A 17,752-nucleotide genomic window follows, 5' to 3' on the forward strand; every position below is an offset into this window, starting at 1 on the left:
CCCTGCAAAAGGGCTTATCAGGGATCAGCAGAGGCTGGCTGGTACAAAACCAATAGTGCCAGAATTCGGGGGTGCTCTTTTAGGCAGCGGTGTCAGAGTAAGCAGTAAAAGATGGGGTGTGGTTGGCTGCAGATTAAATTTGAGTGTTGGGGGTGGAGGGTGGGTTTCAGGGGGAGGTCCCACATTGTACTAAAAACAGCCCCTCGTCCTGTTGCTAGTGATGGGCATGGTCTGGGTGTGTTGGTGGATACCGTCCTGGTGAACTGTCTGTCAGTGGTTTGCAAAAACAGTTTGCTTCTGGAATTTCAGGGGGAAAAAAAAATCTTTTGTACCAAACGTCGTGTGATTTTCTTCTCTTTTTTGGCTGTTGGCACTGTTTACACCGACCCCTTGGCCAACCTCTAAGGAATCTTGCAAGATGGAAGTGTCCTGCTTTCAGAGCTGCCACCTGATGTGAGGATTTGCCTGAATGTTAATAGTGCATATAGGTCCAGAGCTAGCGGGGCTACATGTAGGGTTGGGGTCCCAGCCCAAAACTCAGGGACCATGTAGTTATTAGGAGTGGTTTCTGATCGGCAGTGCCTGCTGGCGCTGTGGGGATTTGGGCGTGTGTGGACCGAGTTTCCCACACGAGCCACATGGTAGTGTGGGGGCACGCACACTTGATGAAGTGGTGAAAGTCAGTGCAGCTCTGCTTGACTGCCTCACATCACACGCTTTTCCGAGACCCTGAACAGAGCAGCCACGCCGGTGAAGGAGCATTATTTGCCTTTTTTGGGTCGGTCTCAGTGATGTGGATCTCAGCTTTAGAAAAAACATTTGTCCAAACCTAGGAGGTTGATCTGCTTTCTGGTGGGGCTTGGGGATGAGGGTTTTATGGGCCGACATGTTGAACTGAGAAAGGAAAAGCCCCTCTAAGGGGAAAATAACTCATTAGGATACTATTGTGTTATAATATGATTTAATGTTTGTGTCCAGTATGTAGTGAAACAGATAAAGTCTTTAAAGCGCTGTTCTTTAGTCTGTAAAAATAAGTTCCTTTAGGAGCGGTGGGGAAAAAAAAGTTCCTTTTTTAAACTTTGGGGTTTAAGTAGACAGATTGCAGGGGCACTGCAGTAAGTACAGCCTTCCCCCGCCCCCCCCCCCACATGTCACTGTGTCACTCCTGGGCCTGGCCAGGAGCATGTTGGCAGTACCCCTGCCAGTTTAAGTTGTGAATGAGGGTGAGGTTTTCCATGTGCTGATCAGCCTTTGTGGCTGTTTTTTCCCTGAACCACCTTATGAGTGTGTGATGTGGGTTATGGGTGGCTTTCTCTGATGGAAAGATTTTCAGGTACCGAAAGGGACTCGGTGTCTGCAAGGGTAAGCGCTTGTCTAGGGCCTCACTCTCTGGGGAACAGAGGCTGGTCCAAGGTTCACAGAACTCAGAGCTGTTCTGAACTGGGCACGGGGAGAGGTTATGATGCCCAGGGAGGTAGGCCCACACTTGTTGGGGTGCCTGAGAAGGCAGTGAGGAGCCACAGAAGAGTTTCCGAGTGTCCTCTAAGTATGGCACAAAAGCTGGCTTCTAGGATTTCTACTTAAGAGGAAGGGCATTCTACCCCCTCTCCTGGGAGCCCATCCCCGCAATGGTACAGGCCCCGGGCTCCACAGCTCCCCATGGGAGGGCCTGGTGGCCCACGCCTTCCTGTGTCCAGTCACAGGGATGCTAGAGCAAAGTTCTCAATTGCTCGTTGGTCTTTTCAGTGCCCTGGACACAACCCACCAGTTTCTGCTTCTTAAGAACTGGTGCTCTGAAACAGGTATGGTCCTGCTGGTAAAACAAATGGGAATGAAAGCCTTGTCCTTTTTTTTTTTTTTTTTTTTAAGATTGTATTTATTTATTCATGAGAGAGACAGAGACATAGGCAGAGGGAGAAGCAGGCTCCCTGCAGGGAACCCGATGTGGGACTCGATCCCGGGACCCCAGGATCACGCCCTGAGCCAAAGGCAGACGCTCACCCACTGAGCCACCCAGGTGTCCCAAAAGCCCTGTTCTTGTAGGTCTGATGGCAATGAGGCTCTCGTGTTTCTCAGTCCACCAGGAAGATGAGAAAAACTTGTTCCGGGAGTCTTGATGGCTGTATGGGACTGGGCATGGGATAGCTTACGTTATCGCTGAACAAAAACTTGGTAGCATTTGCTTGAAACTGATGATGCTGGCTTTTATTTTGGGGCAAAAGTCCCTCAGACTGGAATCGAGATTCTCGCCAGCCTCAGTGTATCCAACCTTCCTGGGCCAGCTTTCTCCATAAAATGGGTCCCGCAGTAGGAGCACACAGTGCCAGCTGGCTGGCCCAAGTCCAGAAACCTGCTTGGGTCCTTTATGTCAAGAGAGAGGCCCTTACAAGGGTCAGAAAGGGCCATGTCCCTCATGGTCACTCCCTATCCTAGACACAGAGGGGTCAGGCAGGTGGCTGCAGATGGCTGGGCGCCTGCCCTCCTGTCCCCTCTCCCTGTTGGGTGTATGTGGGGTGCGACTGGGACAGTCACGGCTCAGACTAGCCAGGTGCTTGTAGAACTTGGGTTGTTCTCCTGGTGGCTCTTGGTCCCCTTCAGGGTGGAGGCCCTTTGTGGGGTCTGGAAAGCACATTCATCTGCCTTCTCATGGGAGACAGATGGGGTTGCCAAGGCTCCCCTCAAGTGGGTAGGACCCCACCATGCCCCCGGTTCGGGCAGATCCTTGTGTGGTGGGGGTGGAGGTTCCTCTGGGGACATATGACCTTAGATGCTTTCCACCTGGTGTCAGGTAGAGCCTGTGCTCTGCATGTGAACAGACCTGTGTTCTGCTCCCAGAAATTCGCGTGGACCTCTCAGCATAGTTTCCACATCCATGAAGTGGGAATTGGTCACAGCTCTGCCTGGGTGACTGCGAGGACTCTCGACCACAATGTGCTTGAGGACATGGCACGTGGGGGGCCCTGGCCACACAGTGGCTGCGATTTATTCTAAACACCACCCTCTGCTGTCCACTTCTCACATCTTGAGCTGCTCTAGAACTTGTTCTTCTCTGGTTTAGCAAAAAGAAGGAGGGAGAGAGAATGGAGAGAGGGCAGGAACGAGCCACAGGTGAATGCCAGGGTCTCCCTCTGGGGCTGGGGTCTGAGCTGCGAAATGCCTGTCACACAAGAAGTCGTCCCTTCCCACCTCGGGGCAGGAGCTTGGCTGTCCTGTAGGTGAGGGGCACAGATAGGGGTGGCTTTGGCTGGTTGTGGGTTGGGGCCAGCCCATGTGAGGCTCAGTCCGATGTGAGGCTCAGTCCGTTGGGGTGATGACCAGAGGGGGAGGGGAGGCCAGGACTGTACCCTCCCCTGCCAAGTCCTCTCCATCAGCTAGCTAGCTCTTCTCCATCAGCACCAGGTGGTCCTCTACTCCTAGGGGTGTGGGGCACTTGCACAATGTTACCACCCCTGGGCCTCCTGGTTCAGGGAGTCTGAATGCCTGCCAGCCGCCAGGGCTGGGCCCCTCTCTGCACGAGGCAAAGGCTTCGGGTGTTTCCAAGTTGTTGGCGACCCCAGAGTCACAAGCTGTGAGCTAAGTGCAGACGACAGCCCACTCATTAGTACTGAAATCCAACTTTCCCAGCCAGACGAGAACGTGCTCTGGCCACCGGGCAGGTCACGCTGATCACAGGACTAGGGCTCAGGCCTGGGGCGACTTCACAAAAGCACGTGACCTCAAAGGAAGCGGGACGTGCTGGGTGGGCATGTCTAACCCTTTTCTCCCTGGGTCACAGACCCTTGGTAATCCGATGGAATGTGCAGACTCGGCCCAGAAATGTGTGCCAGGCATATTAACTCCACAGTGTACATGGCCAAGGGGATCTCACGCCCGTACCCCCCAAGGGTTGCAGAAGTGGATCTGGCATCTCCCAGCTGGCGTGTGTGCCTGGACTCACACCTCTCCTCACATGCTCCCGCCCCAGCCTTTGAAACTAGTGCTATCATCCCTTTTCTGTGGCCAGGGCAACTGAGGCAGTGGTGGGATAAGGGCCCGGAGTTGGGACTGTGCTTGCTGAACTGCCTATTGTCATCACACGTGTGGGGACTCATGGTTGCATCTTTGGCGGGAGTGGCCCATGCCAGGGTCCTGGGGTGTCCTGGACACGCCTGGATACCACGTCCAGGCATCCCATCAGTCAAGGTAAGGAGACGTGGGGATCTGAGGTTTGTCCCATCCAAGACTTTTTGGGAAGAGTGTAGGCTTGTCCCCCGGACGGGGGTGCCAGACCCCTTATGCACAGCTGGCTGGAGAGCCTTTCGTCTTTCCTTTTTCTTTCCATCTAGATCTTTACCTTGCAGAGGAGCTCCTGGGGCAGGGTAGGGCCACAGCTGCCTGTTGGCACACCCCTTCTGTGCCCAGGCTGACCTCCAGCTCCGTTGGCCTTCTGTGACCCACAGCAGGTGCTGGGAACCAGGGGGCTGTGTGATTCTGCACCCCTAGGGTACGTGACCTGCCTGGGCCCTCTCTGGATTACTGGCCTACAGTGCTGCCCAGAGAACACTTGTCCCCACCCCGGGCTTTAGCCCGCTCACAGAACTACCCTGCCCTTTCCCGGACCACTGTCCAGTCCAGCAGCTTTTTGGCTCCTGGCACATGGTGAATTCTTGCTTGGAGGATGGCTATCCCGGGAGGCCCTCCAGTGCCCATGTGCCATAGGGAGGCATCTTCCCCCCCCCACCCCCCCGTCCCCGCACACCTCCCTCCCTGCAGGGCTGTTTTTGGGGCCACACCCGCCCTTCGCGCCATGTGAGGAATTGGCACCACCTCCCCTCTGGGCTCTTGGAGGGAGCACGGTATTCGCAACCTGATCTGTGCTCTAAGTTACCCTGACCTTGGTTGCTGGCCGACAACTGTCGCTGCTGAGACCAGCTGATTGTTTCTGATTGTCAGTTATTCAAAATGTAGCCGGTATAGGACTGAGGCACTGCAGGGAAACAGGGGCCTGAGGCCCACTGTGACCTTATGGCCAGCCTCGCGTGTCATCCATGCCACGTCCCAGGGCTGGCACGGGATTCAGCCTTCAGCACAGACTCACATCCTGCAGGGGCCTGGGTGGGGCTCTGTCCCGGGCCTTGTCCCCAGCCCTCAGGTTCTGTAAGTCCCTGGGGCTGTGTGACTTTCAGCGAGTCAGACAACTCTGAGCTCCATTTACCCAACTAGCAGATGAGGATCTGAGACTGGATGCTCCATGGTTCCCTCAAGCCGCAGGTACTGTGACCACAGCAGGTTTTCCTTCCTCCTTCTTCAGTAAAACTGCTGGAGGAGCAGAGGGAGTGGGGTGGGAGTCTCCAGGCCACAGGGGAGAGCCCGAAGCACCGAGTCTCTGAGCAACAGCCTGGTCTGTCCTGAGCAGATCTTCACGCTTGGCAGTGACTGGTCGGTTTATCAGGAGCCCTTGGTGGGGTGCTGGACAGTGCGTTCATGTGCTCATTCACTCCTCCAGCAGCTATGCAGAGGCACAATGTGTCCACCCCTGGGCCTCCTGGTTCAGGGAGTCTGAATGCCTCCCTGCCCAGTAACCTGCCCAGCGTCACACAGCATGTCAGGATTCGAGGTGACTTCAGAGCCAAGGAGGGGGCTCACTCTCCGGTGTGTCCTGGCCGTTCTTGGGGCAGGTGATCCCTGATCCCTGCTCTCCAGGACTGGTGCCTCAGAAAAGCCTGATGAAGCAGATGCCACTCTACGCGGGGTCTCCTGCTGCCCTAGGACTCGGGTGGCTGGCTGGTGGCTTTCTGAGCTGATGAAATCTACCCCTTGCTGGTGTGTTTGAATGTGTCAGCCCCTTGAATGTGAAAGCCTCCGGGCCTGGTGAGCTCCATGGTCACATTAAAAATGGGAAAAAATATGGAGACACATGTTCCAGGGCTGGTGGTGGGGAATTTGAAAATGTGACGCTGGCCTACCAGTAATTTGCACAGAGAAGCAGTGAATCCACAAGACTGGGGGCAGGGGGCTCGAGAGCCAGTGTTCCTGCTCGGCCTCTCCCACAGGCAGTGACCTCTTGGCTGAGGGAGCTTGGGCCCTGTCTGTACAACTTCCTGCCCCTGGGTGGGTCTGGAGCAGGGCCGTCGACCTGACCTGGCTCCGTGTTCTAACACGTTCTAGGGGGGAGGTTGGCCTGTCAGGTGCTCTGGGGTACCGTCAGGTCATGGACATTTGTTTCCTTGCAGCCAGCAAAGGTGAAGTCACCCTCCGGTTCTCCAAATGGGCTCTCTGGGCCAGCAGCACGGGTGTCCCTGGAGGCAGTTAGGAATGCAGACGCTCAGGCCCCACCCAGGCCTGCCAATCAGAAGCTATGGGGTGGGGCCCCACCAACGGTCCTGCAAGGCCCTCAGGGACTCTGGAATGCCAGGGAGTGTGAGAGATCCTATCTGTTCCTGGAATGGTGTGCTCGGTGAGGGAGGCCCAGATGATCATGGCTGTCTGGCTGCCTGTGCGGAGGGGGCTCATGGTGAGCCCAGTGGACCTCCAGGGGCAGGAAGGTGGTGCTGATGACTGGGCACCCACACACTCCGGGCCCCTGCGTGTGCTGGGTGGGTTTGCATAAGGAAGGGGAAGACAGGACAAGATCCTGCGGAGCAGCCAAGCACCCCCCGTTGGAGGCTGCCCTGCCAGCTGCCTGGGCCGTGCCAGCCTTTGCTCGGTGCCTGAGCAAGCCCACAGCCCCTGGCTGCTGCCCTAGGAGCCTGCCCACCTGCCACCAAGGCTTTGGGTCTAGACATAGAGTGAGCGCTGTGATGTTGACCTGGGGCAGCGTGGGGGACAGGCTCCAGGTCGTTAGGCTGCCTGGTTGCCTGGGCCTGGGTCTCGGGTCCTCTTGGACCCCGCTTAGGTCACAGCCGTCAGCTGGCATTGCTTTCTGGGGGACCAGGCTGGTGGAGTCTCCTGGAATCATGCTGCTGGGGGGCCACTTCCTCTCCCTGCTGGCGAAGCTCTAGGTCAGACAGCACTCATTTGCCTGTTGTTGCCATCTCAGCCCCATCTGGCCATCTTCTGCCCTGTGTGAGGTGGCATCGCTCACACGCCCGATTGTCTTTGCCCTAAAATCATACGCAGAAAGCACCCTTTTTAGAGAGACCCATTCCAGTGGCTCCTAAGCAGGACTCCGGCAGTGAGGTTCTAGGCCTGGGGTCTCTGACCCTTGGGCTCTTCCATCAGGGTGGGGGTGGCGAGGTGGACAGTCCCTGCAGAGCCCAGAGCCTTGGGATGGGGTGGGCTCCATCACTGCAGCCCCCTGGGAGGGGGGCATTGGACTGATTTCCCGACCAGTAAGAACCAGCCAGCACCTGGATGCTGTGTGTTGGGTGGTTCTGTCGGGCTTACTCGTGACCTTTCCCCTGGTGTGCTTGACCTCAAGTCAGCAGAGGGGGTAGGGTCAGCCTTCCACCCAGGCTGTGCCGAAGGCACTGAATGATAGAATGAGTCTGTGTCAGGTGCTCATACACTGCTCTTGTTATCAAGATCCTTGCTGATTTGGGTACCAGCATCCACAAAGTCCTGAGGAAGCACAGCCCTGGTTACAGGGTCTGATACATCCATCAGCATTTCACCCTCACTTGGTGTGGTTTTTGTGTTTTGTTTTGGTACTTTTAAATGAAAACAGGCTCCCCTTGCCTGTCAGCCCTGCCCCCATGGGTGAGTACATTCAACACGAGGCTGCTGTCTGGGGAGGCTGCTGTCTGGGAGAAGTCGGGTCTGTGGTGGATGATTGGGGTACCTGGCAGTGCTCGGGGGTGAGAGATCAGGTGCGGCCAGGCCAGGGAGGGAGCCTTCGAGTCCTGCTCAGAAAACTGCCTTCCCAGAGGCAGAGGCCAGGGCCCAGAAGTGGCTGGTGCCCCGTGTGCGGGTGTTGAGTGTGCCCTCCCTGCTCAGCACCTTGCTCTGTGCCCTGCTGTGCCCTTGTGAAGTCTGCAGCATGGGGGCCCTGCCTGGGATGGGGAAGCCACTGTGAGGGGTGTCCTGAGTCACGTATGTCAAGCACCACCCGTGGCAGCACCGCCGGGCACCCCACGCTTGGGGCTGGGGAAGGCATCTTGTCAAGGTCCACACCACGGTGGTGGGTGTTGCTGAGGCTACGCAGGGTGCTCCTCTAGCCGCGAGGTGTTCCGGGTCACAGCAGGATGGGGATGGGACACACACAAACCTAAAGGGCAGTGAGGCAAGCCCCAGGCCAGCCTGCTCCTGTGGTCCGCAGGCAGCCCAGCGCCAGCTTATCGACCTGGCCCCAGCTGTCACCACATGGGAACACAGTGAGCTTATCTGGGGGTGCCAGTGTGGGGAGCCTTCCCAACAGCACCTCTGCCTCTGTCAGTCAGAGGGCCCGTGCCCCGCTGTTACCTGTCCACCCCACCCCACTCATGCGGCATAGGAACTTTCTCCTTGTCCCTCGGGCGTGGAGGGCCCATGACAATACCGCTCACCCTCAGCACCGCCTGTCCTTACCCTCAGGATGCCAGTGTCCCCATCAGAAACAAGAGAGAGCCTCCCCTCCTGAAGGCATCTTGTCAAGGTCTGGGAGCTGCAGGCCAGGCAGCCAAGATGCACAACCAGCTTCTGTTGAGGCCAGAAGACAGTGGGTTCCTGATGAATGCATTTATTTACTTAAGATTATATTTCAATTTGAAACTTTTTGAGAAAGGAATACCGTGGAGGATACTAAAGCGTTTGTTTATTCATTGGCCAAAGTCAGTGAACATTAAAGTTTCATCAAATGTTTCAGTTCTTCTTTTTATAAAAGAAAAAAAGTGTTACAGGGTCCTCCCCGCCTTGTTCCGTGGCCGGGTCCCTGCCCCACCTTGCCTGTCTGTGACTTGGTTATTTTGAATGTGCCGGAGCTGCGTCAGAATGAACAGAGGCTCCCTGCCACCTGCTGGGCAGGGCCCAGGGTGCTTTAAGGGGAACAGCGGGTCAGGTCTGGGCATGGGCGGGGTGTGCACCACTTGTTGGACGGCAGTGGTGTGGAAAAGGAGGGACCCTGGGCCTCTGTCCTGGCCCATGACCACTAGGACGAGCGCAGCATTTGTGGGCACCACAGTAGGACAGACCATGCGCTGGGGGTTCTGGGCAAGCTTGCTCCCCTTCCAGGAACCTGAATTGTCCTCTGTGAAATGGGAGAAGGGGTGGAAAGACCCCAGAGGAGCACGTGGACCGGAGGTGGCAGGCAGAGCTGGCTGCGCAGGGCTGACAGTGCTGTTCCTGGAGCCTGTGGCAGTGGCAGTGGCAGTGGCAGCAGCAGCGTGCCGCCAGGAGACCAGCCTGCCGGAAGCCACGTTGGGCAGAGTGGCCAGCAGGCGGGGCGGGGGAGAGCTGCCTCCCAGCGCACAGGCAACGCCTCCCCGCCCGCCCTGCCTCCCTGAGGCATGAATGGGGGACTGATGCAATGAGCAGGCCTCTTGCCAGAGGCGCATCTGCGTCCAGAGTGCTAGCCACCTGTGCCTGGTGAGGAAGGGCCAGAGGCATCTGTGCCCCTGTGGTCGTGCTCACCCATAAGGAAGTTTGAGGCTGTCCCAGAAAGCCCCCAGCCTTGCCCTCTTGCTGTGCTGCAGCTCCTTGGGATCAGGTGGCAGGAAGGAACAGGCCCCCCGAGGCCCTTCCATCCCGATCCCAGCCAACGGCAGGTTGGACCAGTAGCACTGGACTGCAAGCATTCCCCTGGAAGCCTAGGAAAAGGAATTCTGCTACTTCTCTGCCTGCCCTGCACTTCGATCACTGTGGGGATGTCAGAGGGACCCCAGAGGCCTCCATCTCAGTCCAGGGTCTGCCCCTAACACCCTGGGACAGGGGGCCACTCTGAGCCTCCGTTTTCTCTTCTGTGCTGAGAGTGGCAGTGCTGACATGGTTTATACAGGACAGCCATGTCGCCGTTGGTTCTGAGGGCCTGGACTGAGCATGTGTCCCCTCCCTGGGGGCCACACAGTGACGGTCCCCCGTGCTGTTTGCCCTGCGCGCACATCAGCCCCTCATCCGAGCCTTTCCTGGCCAGGCTTGCTCCTATTTCTGGAGCCCCACCTCCCCAAGGCAGCTCATTTTACTGCACACCTGGCAGGTGCATATCACAGCCTTGGAGCCCCAGGGGCGCAGCTGGGGTCCAGGCAGCCGGGGTCCAGGCCGGCCCATGTGCTGTCACTCCCACTGCAGGGAACCCCTGAGTATTTCACCTCTGGCGTGGCAGCTGGAAGCCACTACTATCAGGGCAGAATGCAGTCATGGTCAGCCGTTGCATCAGCCAGAGCCTGGAGCCGCCGGGGAGCATGGCACGGGGGAGGGGTGCTGTTAAGGTGTCAGTCCGTTTCCTGGAGCAATAAGCAGGTGGCAGGGTGAGCACTCTGGGAGACTTCCTGCTTTTCTTCTACCTGCCTCTCCTACCGCCGGGTCTTAACCAGTTCATCAGTGCAGATTGATTTCTTTGGGTCTTACTCCTCAAATTATAAAATTACATTTATTTAGGTGGGGAAAGAAGCCACCTGGCGTCTGCCGGTCCTGGGTCGGTTCTGCGTGAAAAGAGAAGAGACGTGCAGACTTTCCCAGTTTCTTATGTTAAGGGTGGCCCTTGGAGAAGTGGCAGGTGTGGGGGGCCCGTGGACAGGTCCTTCCCAGGTCCACGGCCTGCCGGTTAGGGTCAGTCCCAGCCTCCCAGAAAGGCAGGTCTCCTGGTGTGAGCACTCCCCTGATGGCGGGCACCTGCCTTCCAGCAGCAGAGAGCACCTGAGAGCGCTCCAGGCAGAAACAGTGAATGGAAGGTCTGGGTGTCATGTACCTGTTGCCTTTGCTTTTGTACAGAATTGCTTCACTGTAAGTGGCTGTGACAGTCCCTGCTCACCTGACACATCAGCACGTGGATGGCTCTGCTCTGGCTCAGGGCCTGGGGGTTTCACAGGGGGCCTGCCTGTGCGTGTCCGGGCATGCGTGGAGCTCGGCTTAGTGGCCCACTGTGCCCCCTTGCACCCCCAGCCCCATGTCCACCCCCTACCCCCCCACCCCCCTGTCTGTGATTGGTTGGTAGCATTTGCTGTTCAAATAGCCCTGGGGAAAAAAAAAATAGCCCTGGGATTGGAGCTGGCCCAGGGAGCTGGCCGTTGTCCTGTACCTGCTGGGCCCACCTCACCCCCACCCCGGGCTCAGCCTCCCCTGCAGTCCCTGTTTCATGTGTCACGATTGCCCCCACGGTCCCCCCTCTTGGCTCATGCAATGGGTTCATGCTACACAGTACCTTCCTCACCGGTCTCCCCTGTGGGACTCTAGAAGGTTCTCTATACCAAAAGGAACCTGGTGGGCTGTGTGGACAGTTAAGCTGTGCTGAAATGGTGAGAGGTGCCCGCCTGGTGAGCACAGCTCTGTCCAGTGGCTCTGAGGTGCAGTAGGTGGGGTAGGGGTGGGGCGGGGGGTGGCTGGGGTCAGTGGGAGGCTCACATTCCTTCACTAAAACTCTTCATAGCAGCCAGGGGCATGTGGGATCATAGCTTTTTTGAGCCAAGAAGTGTGGTTCTCAGCCTCTGACCTTGAGCATGGAGAGCCATCGGTTATAGCAGAACAAGGCCCAGAAGGGAGAGCCGCTAGAGGGGCTGCCCCCCACCAGCCTGCCTGCATACCCTGTGGCCGCCTGTCCCACGGAGCTTACTGCTGCCCTCTCTCCACAGTGCTGCTCACGGCCGTGAACTGTTACAGCGTGAAGGCCGCCACCCGGGTCCAGGATGCCTTCGCTGCCGCCAAGCTCCTGGCACTGGCCTTGATCATTCTGCTTGGCTTCATCCAGATCGGGAAGGGTGAGTGCAAGCTCTGGGCGCCCTGACAGGTGTCCTGCGCGGCCCTGCTGGGCTGGGGGAGGCAGGTGGTCCCCGTGCCCCAATGCCCCTGGCCAAAAGTCTGCCGTGCCAGCAGGCGGAGTTTCACACAAGCCAGTGACACTGTCCGGTGAGAGGTGCTGACATCACAGAGGCTAAACATCACCCAGAAATTTAAATCCCACCCTGTCCCCAACAAACACCACTCCTACCCACACAGGAGGGCAGGGGTAGGATGGTGACACGGCGGTTCACAGAGGGACCTCAGGGCTGCATCCTGCACGTGGAGAGCAAGGCAGGATGGGACTGTTCCTGAGGCAGATCTCACACATGGGAGCACAAATCTCAGTGCCTGTTGGGCGAAGTGTGGCCGTCCCTGGGGAGGATGGAGGATATCCCAGCCCCAGCATTGGGCCATGCTGACCCTTCCCCCATGGTCCACCACTTTGTCTTATCCGTGTGGGTCACCCATGCTGTGGCACTTGGTGGCAGCACGTCCTCTCGGTGCTGGGAATGGAAGTATGGTTTCTCCAGCAGGGTGGGCGTCTGCTTGGCCTTCACAGACCAGCGATCCCACAGGGGCTGGTACCAGGCGACCTTCTGAGGGCCCCTTCACAGAGGGTCACCATGAGGATGTGCCACCGTGTGTGTGTGTGTGGGGGGGGACATGCAGAGGCACGGCCTCGTTCTGTGTCCCTTAGTGCTCTCAGAGCCCTGGGGTATGGGAAGGCTACATACTTTCCCATATCCTGTGCCCCCAGCTCGGCAGTGGCACCGCTAGCTGCTTCACCCTGTTTCAGGGGCAGCTCAGAGCAGCTCCCGTGGAAAGAGCCAGGACGTGGGCTGGGTCTGCATCCTCCAAGATCCCCTGCCAACACAGGGCTGCGTGCCCCTCTTGTGCTGGGGACCCCACACGGGCCTCTGTGGGCATCCTCACCCCAGCCACCCTCTTCCCGTGCTTCAGTGCTGGCTTGCTATGAATTGAGTGGGCGCAAAACCCGTGATGGCCTGTATCTGCGGTGTCCTCCAGGCATCTGCCTCTGGTACCCAGAAATCTGCTCTGTGGTTCCAGGCTCTCTCCTCCCTTTGCTGTAATGGCCACGCAGGGCCCCACACTTTGTATGAACCCAGCATCCACAGGCCGTGGGCCTCGATGCGGGGGTACTCATGATGCAGGAGCATACAGGCCCTCTGGGCCAGAGAGAAGCCCACTTGCAGGTCTACACTGACCTAGTAACATGGAAGCAAGAATCCAGATAACTCGGGCAGACGGTCTCTGTTGATTATTTAAACATGTGAAGCTTTGGCTCTGGCACCTAACGAGAACCCAGCACCCATGAGCCATGATCATCATCAGCATCGAGGGGGGAGTTCCACCTGATTTCTAGACCACTTTCCGTGGCAGATGGGTCACTGCTTCAGGAGCTGACCTTCAGCCTGGGAGCATGTTAGATTACTTTCCTGCCCCGGGTGAGCTGACCCTAGGGCTAAGAGGGGTGGGATCTGGCCTGAGTCTGTGACTTTGTTGCTCCGGGTGCTCCCCCAGCACCCGAAGGGCCTTTTACGGCTCCAGGGTCCAGCGTCCTCTGGAGACAAGACTTTGTCTTCCTGCTTATCTCTCGAGTCTTGAGGACCCTGGTCAGGCTAAGTAACCCTGCAGCACCGTGAAGAGGTTGGCCCGGCAGGACCTGGCAGACAAGACTGTGCAGCCAGGAAGCATGTCATCTGATAGAAAGTTTGCTTGGGAAGGTATTTGCTCGGCGAGTACGATTAGCTACAGACTGATGAGGAATGTGCAGGGGGTGACCTGACTTTTGTAAAAACAAATTTTGCTGGGAAGAGCAAAGAGCTTTTGTTCAACTAGAATACCTAATATGTTTATCATTCTGTTGCTGTCGAAAACATCCTCCCCTGAAGCAGTTCCTCTCTGAACATGGGATATGGCTCCTGGTTTTCTTGGGGAGATTTGTGTTGATCTCAGATGAATGCCTTCCCTTCTGGGGACACACCGTGGACCTCCTTCCCCAATAGAATCTGTGGTCTGACTCTTCTCCCCTTGGGCAGCTGCCCATTGCTATATCCCTGGGGCAGGAAGGCCCGGACCCTTGGGATGCAGGTGCGGCTCAGTGCTGCTCAGACTACCCTCCGCCTATGCCACATCATTGCACAGACCCTGGCTGCCCCGCTCCACCAGGCACTGAGGGGGAGAGTCTTCCTCCCCCACCGAGCACCCGTGGGCCCCGAGGGCTGCAGGGGGGTTTGAGCCCAGCTGGCCATCAGTCAGCCACCGGGCCTCTGCCGGGCTCATTCCCTTGAGACCCATGAGCAATCTGCATTTGTCCTTCCCACAATCTTTCACCAGAACCTTCTGAGGCCCTGAGTGTAATGCTATACTGAGCCCCAACTAGTACTTGGCCTTGTTGGCCAGAGCTCAGCTGTGGGGTGGGGATACCAGACGGCACATGAACAGGAGAATTTCAGACAGGCGGATGGGGTGCCAGCCCAGACCAGGACTTGAGGTGGGAGGGAGCAGCTCGATGAAGGCACAGAGTCGGGGACAAAGGGACTGCTCTGCATGGCCCTAGGCTGGGATCTTGGTGTGGGAGCAGCTCAGCAGCCCTGTGGCTGGGGGTGGGGGTGCCCACGGTGTCGGGCATGCAGGCCTGGCGCCATGTGAGGTGTTTAGATTTGCTCTCAGCATTTTCGGAAAGGGAGACAGAGCTCAGGTCAGCATTTCAGATCTGTGGGTGGGGTGGCCGGGCCAGGGAGGCTGCAGACAAGCAGGCAGAGAGAGTGGGAGGCTTGTACTTGCCAGCTGCCTCCCCCAGCTTTGTCCCTTTACATCTATTACCTCTTTACTTAGGATATCCCACAGGGGCCACAGCCTATGGTCAGGCTGTTCCCAAGACCAGAGATGGGAGTGGGGTGTGGAAGGTGCGTCCCTCTGCCTAGGTCTTTCCCAGAGGACACACAATGGCACCCTTGTGGCTTTGCTTCGCTGCAGCATCGGTGGGAGAGTGGTTACATGTGGACTGCCCAGTTGTACAGATAAAAACGGCCTATAGAGCGCTTCCTTCCTCCCACACTGCATCTCAGCAGGATATCCTCTGCGGAAGGAGGCCGTGGGAGGCCAGGTCTCTGTGCATCAAGCAGTCCTGCCCCCCAGATCCCTGCCCCCGAGCCATGCACAGCTCCCATGAGATCACCCTGCTGCTGGAACATTGGCCCCAATCGCCAGGAGACATGTGTGTGCTTTGCACTGCAAGAGGAGGCTCCTGAACCCCCTGTTGATTATATCCTATGTCCCAAAGTGACAGGGTCATCTCAGAATTGGGAGAGCACAGGAGACAGCCCAGCAGGAAGGGGCAAGCCCTTGCAGCAGGCAACCCTGTGAAGTGGACTCTGTGAGGGAGGGGACAGGCATCTTAGGTCTCCCCTTGCAGAGGACTTCAGAGCCCATTTCACAGGGGCTTGGGGTCATGTTGGGACTGCAGGGCACTCTAGCAGGAGGCCACGTAGGGCCAGGATTTGATTCTCCACACTGGTCACCTGTGTCCCAGGAGCAGGGATGGGGCCGTGGGGTAGGGTAGGGTCGTCACCTGGTGGCTGGTGCCCCGTGGCCTATCTGCTCCTCACTGAGTGTCCATCCAGAACAGCAGATCACAGGGCCACCGTGGGAAGACATCAAGGCAGGTTTGGTTGTTTCTTCCCCTGGATATTCTTTGGTAATTTTTTTTAAAGATTTATTTGAGAAAGAGAAAATGTGAGTGGGGGAAGGAGCAGAGGGAGAGGGAGAGAGCATCCCAAGCAGACTCCCCCCACCCGCCCGCCGCCCAAGCACAGAGCCTGACGGGGGGGCTCCATTCCACCACCCTGAGACCATGACCTGAGCCAAGATCACGAGTCAGATACTCAACTGCCTGAACCATCCAGGCGCCTCTGTTCTTTGATAATTTTTAATTGAGGCTTTTTTGTTGGGCCTGTGCACGCCTCTGCACTAATTCAGCATCCAGAATCATAACAGATTTGAGATCACATGCTTTGCTTGTGCTTCCCTGTGGCATGAAATCAGTCAGGAGAGTTGGGCTCTTTCCCACTGTGGCCCTCGGCTCAGCCCTGCAGCCAGCCAGGCGGACGGAAGTGCAGGGGGAATGGTGGGTGGTGGCCAGAGCCCTGCACTGGGCACGGTTAGGTCTCAGGGGTCTCCTGTAGCCTTCCCGGGGAAAGAAGGCCCTTTCCAATTGAATTGGAAGTTTGCTGGCTTCCATGGGGCCAGCTCCTCCAGGGACAGGTGTTGGACAGGTGAGCATACACTGACCTCCCATCAACCTCTCCAAACCCAGATTCTTACCCCATTACCATTGGCAGACATCAGGCAGAGCCAGAGGACGGGCAGCGAGCAGACACCTAGTGTTCCACCCGGGGTAGGCAGATGGGAAAGAGGAGCATCCTCTCTGAGGACAGAACCAGACACCCGTCGCCATGCTGGCTGCCTAAGCCTGTTAGAGCACCAGTCACACAGAGCTCACTCGCCAGGTGGGACTCAGAGCCCCAAAGCCTGTGGTCCCACACATGACAGCCCATTCTACAGAGCAGGAGCCTGAGGCCAAACACCTCCTCCCTTGGCTGGTGATTGCAAAGCAGGATCCAGGCCACACCTTGTCCTGGCCACATCCACACACAGTGGAAACCATGAAGTCTGACCTGGTGAGTAAGGCCCGGGGGTCTGTCTGCAAACAAAGTCCTGTTGTATCCTCATGGTTCTGGGGGACGAAAGTCCAATGTCAGGGCTGTACTCCTCTGAAATTCGTTGGGGGAATCTCTCCTTGTCAGCCCAGCTCCTGATGGTCCCCAGGCTTGTGCTACACCTCTCGGACCTCTCTGGCTCATCCCTGTGGCCCCTTCCTGTATCCTGTAAGGACAGTCATGGGCTTCAGGGCCCTCTCCTCATCTGTGATCTCATCTCCACATCCTGACGTTAACTCCATCTTCAAAGACCTGTTTCCAAACCAGGCCACATTCAGAGGTTCCAGGTTGACACGAGTTCTTGGGGGGACCCTGTTCACATCTCATGACGTAAATGAGCGTCCCATGGAACCCCAGAGGGATAGAGTGGGACCACGAGCAGAAGGTTCCAGCATGGTGGATATTCCCCCGTTTGGGGCTGACTTTCTCACAGTGTTCCTGTCCCAGGAGGGGTGCCCCAGGGCTGCTCTGGCTATGGGAAAGCAGTGGGTGGGTTGGGGCCTCGCCAGCCCCAAGGTTCTGGGATTTGCTGCTGCTGCCTCTACTGCCTGTCTCCAGATCGGGACGTTGACAGGCTCCAGGGGCCCTGGAGAAGCCCTGATGAGCATCAGACCAGGCCTTTTCCCCATGTAGAGAGGCCAGGCAGGCCATGTTGAGGAGGCAGGCCCTGTGGGGAGCATTGGTCCTCCCAGTTAGCAGCCATGGGGCTAGCACGCTCCCTGGGCAGGAAGAAGGCCCACTCCTGTCCCCACGTGCTCGGAGCTGCTGGACACCCGTTGATGGTTCCTGGGGCTGTGTCTGGGTGACACAGGAATTTGGGCTGGCTTCCCCGAGACGGTCCTCTGGGGCCTTGGAGCATTCCCACCCCAATTACCCCAGTTCTCTTTTTTTTTTTTTTTTTAAGATTTTATTTATTCATAGAAACACAGAGAGAGAATGAGAGGCAGAGACACAGGCAGAGGGAGAAGCAGGCTCCACGCAGAGAGCCTGACGTGGGACTCGATCCAGGGTCTCCAGGATCACGCCCTGGGCTGCAGGCAGCGCCAAACCGCTGTGCCGCAGGGCTGCCCTACCCCAGTTCTCAAAGGGGTCCCAGTGGGCAGGAAGCAGGCCCTGCTGTGACATTGCAGTTTGCCAACAGGCCCAGCATCTGGTAGTGTACTGGCATTCCCTTTCCCACAGCC

The 17,752-nt window shown here is 57.5% G+C and overlaps 1 protein-coding gene across 1 annotated transcript in view; it reads left to right on the plus strand.

The window, feature by feature from the left end:
- The window catches only part of SLC7A5 (solute carrier family 7 member 5), a 32,929-nt gene that overhangs the window by 942 nt on the left and 14,235 nt on the right, over positions 1 to 17,752 (plus strand). The window contains exon 2 of the mRNA XM_041772784.1: positions 11,679 to 11,804. Within this exon, the coding sequence (XP_041628718.1) occupies positions 11,679 to 11,804 (126 nt within the window). The remainder of the gene's footprint in view (positions 1 to 11,678; positions 11,805 to 17,752) is intronic.

This window comes from Vulpes lagopus, chromosome 10, assembly GCF_018345385.1.
Source record: "Vulpes lagopus strain Blue_001 chromosome 10, ASM1834538v1, whole genome shotgun sequence".
In the NCBI taxonomy this organism is placed as follows: Eukaryota; Metazoa; Chordata; class Mammalia; order Carnivora; family Canidae; genus Vulpes; species Vulpes lagopus.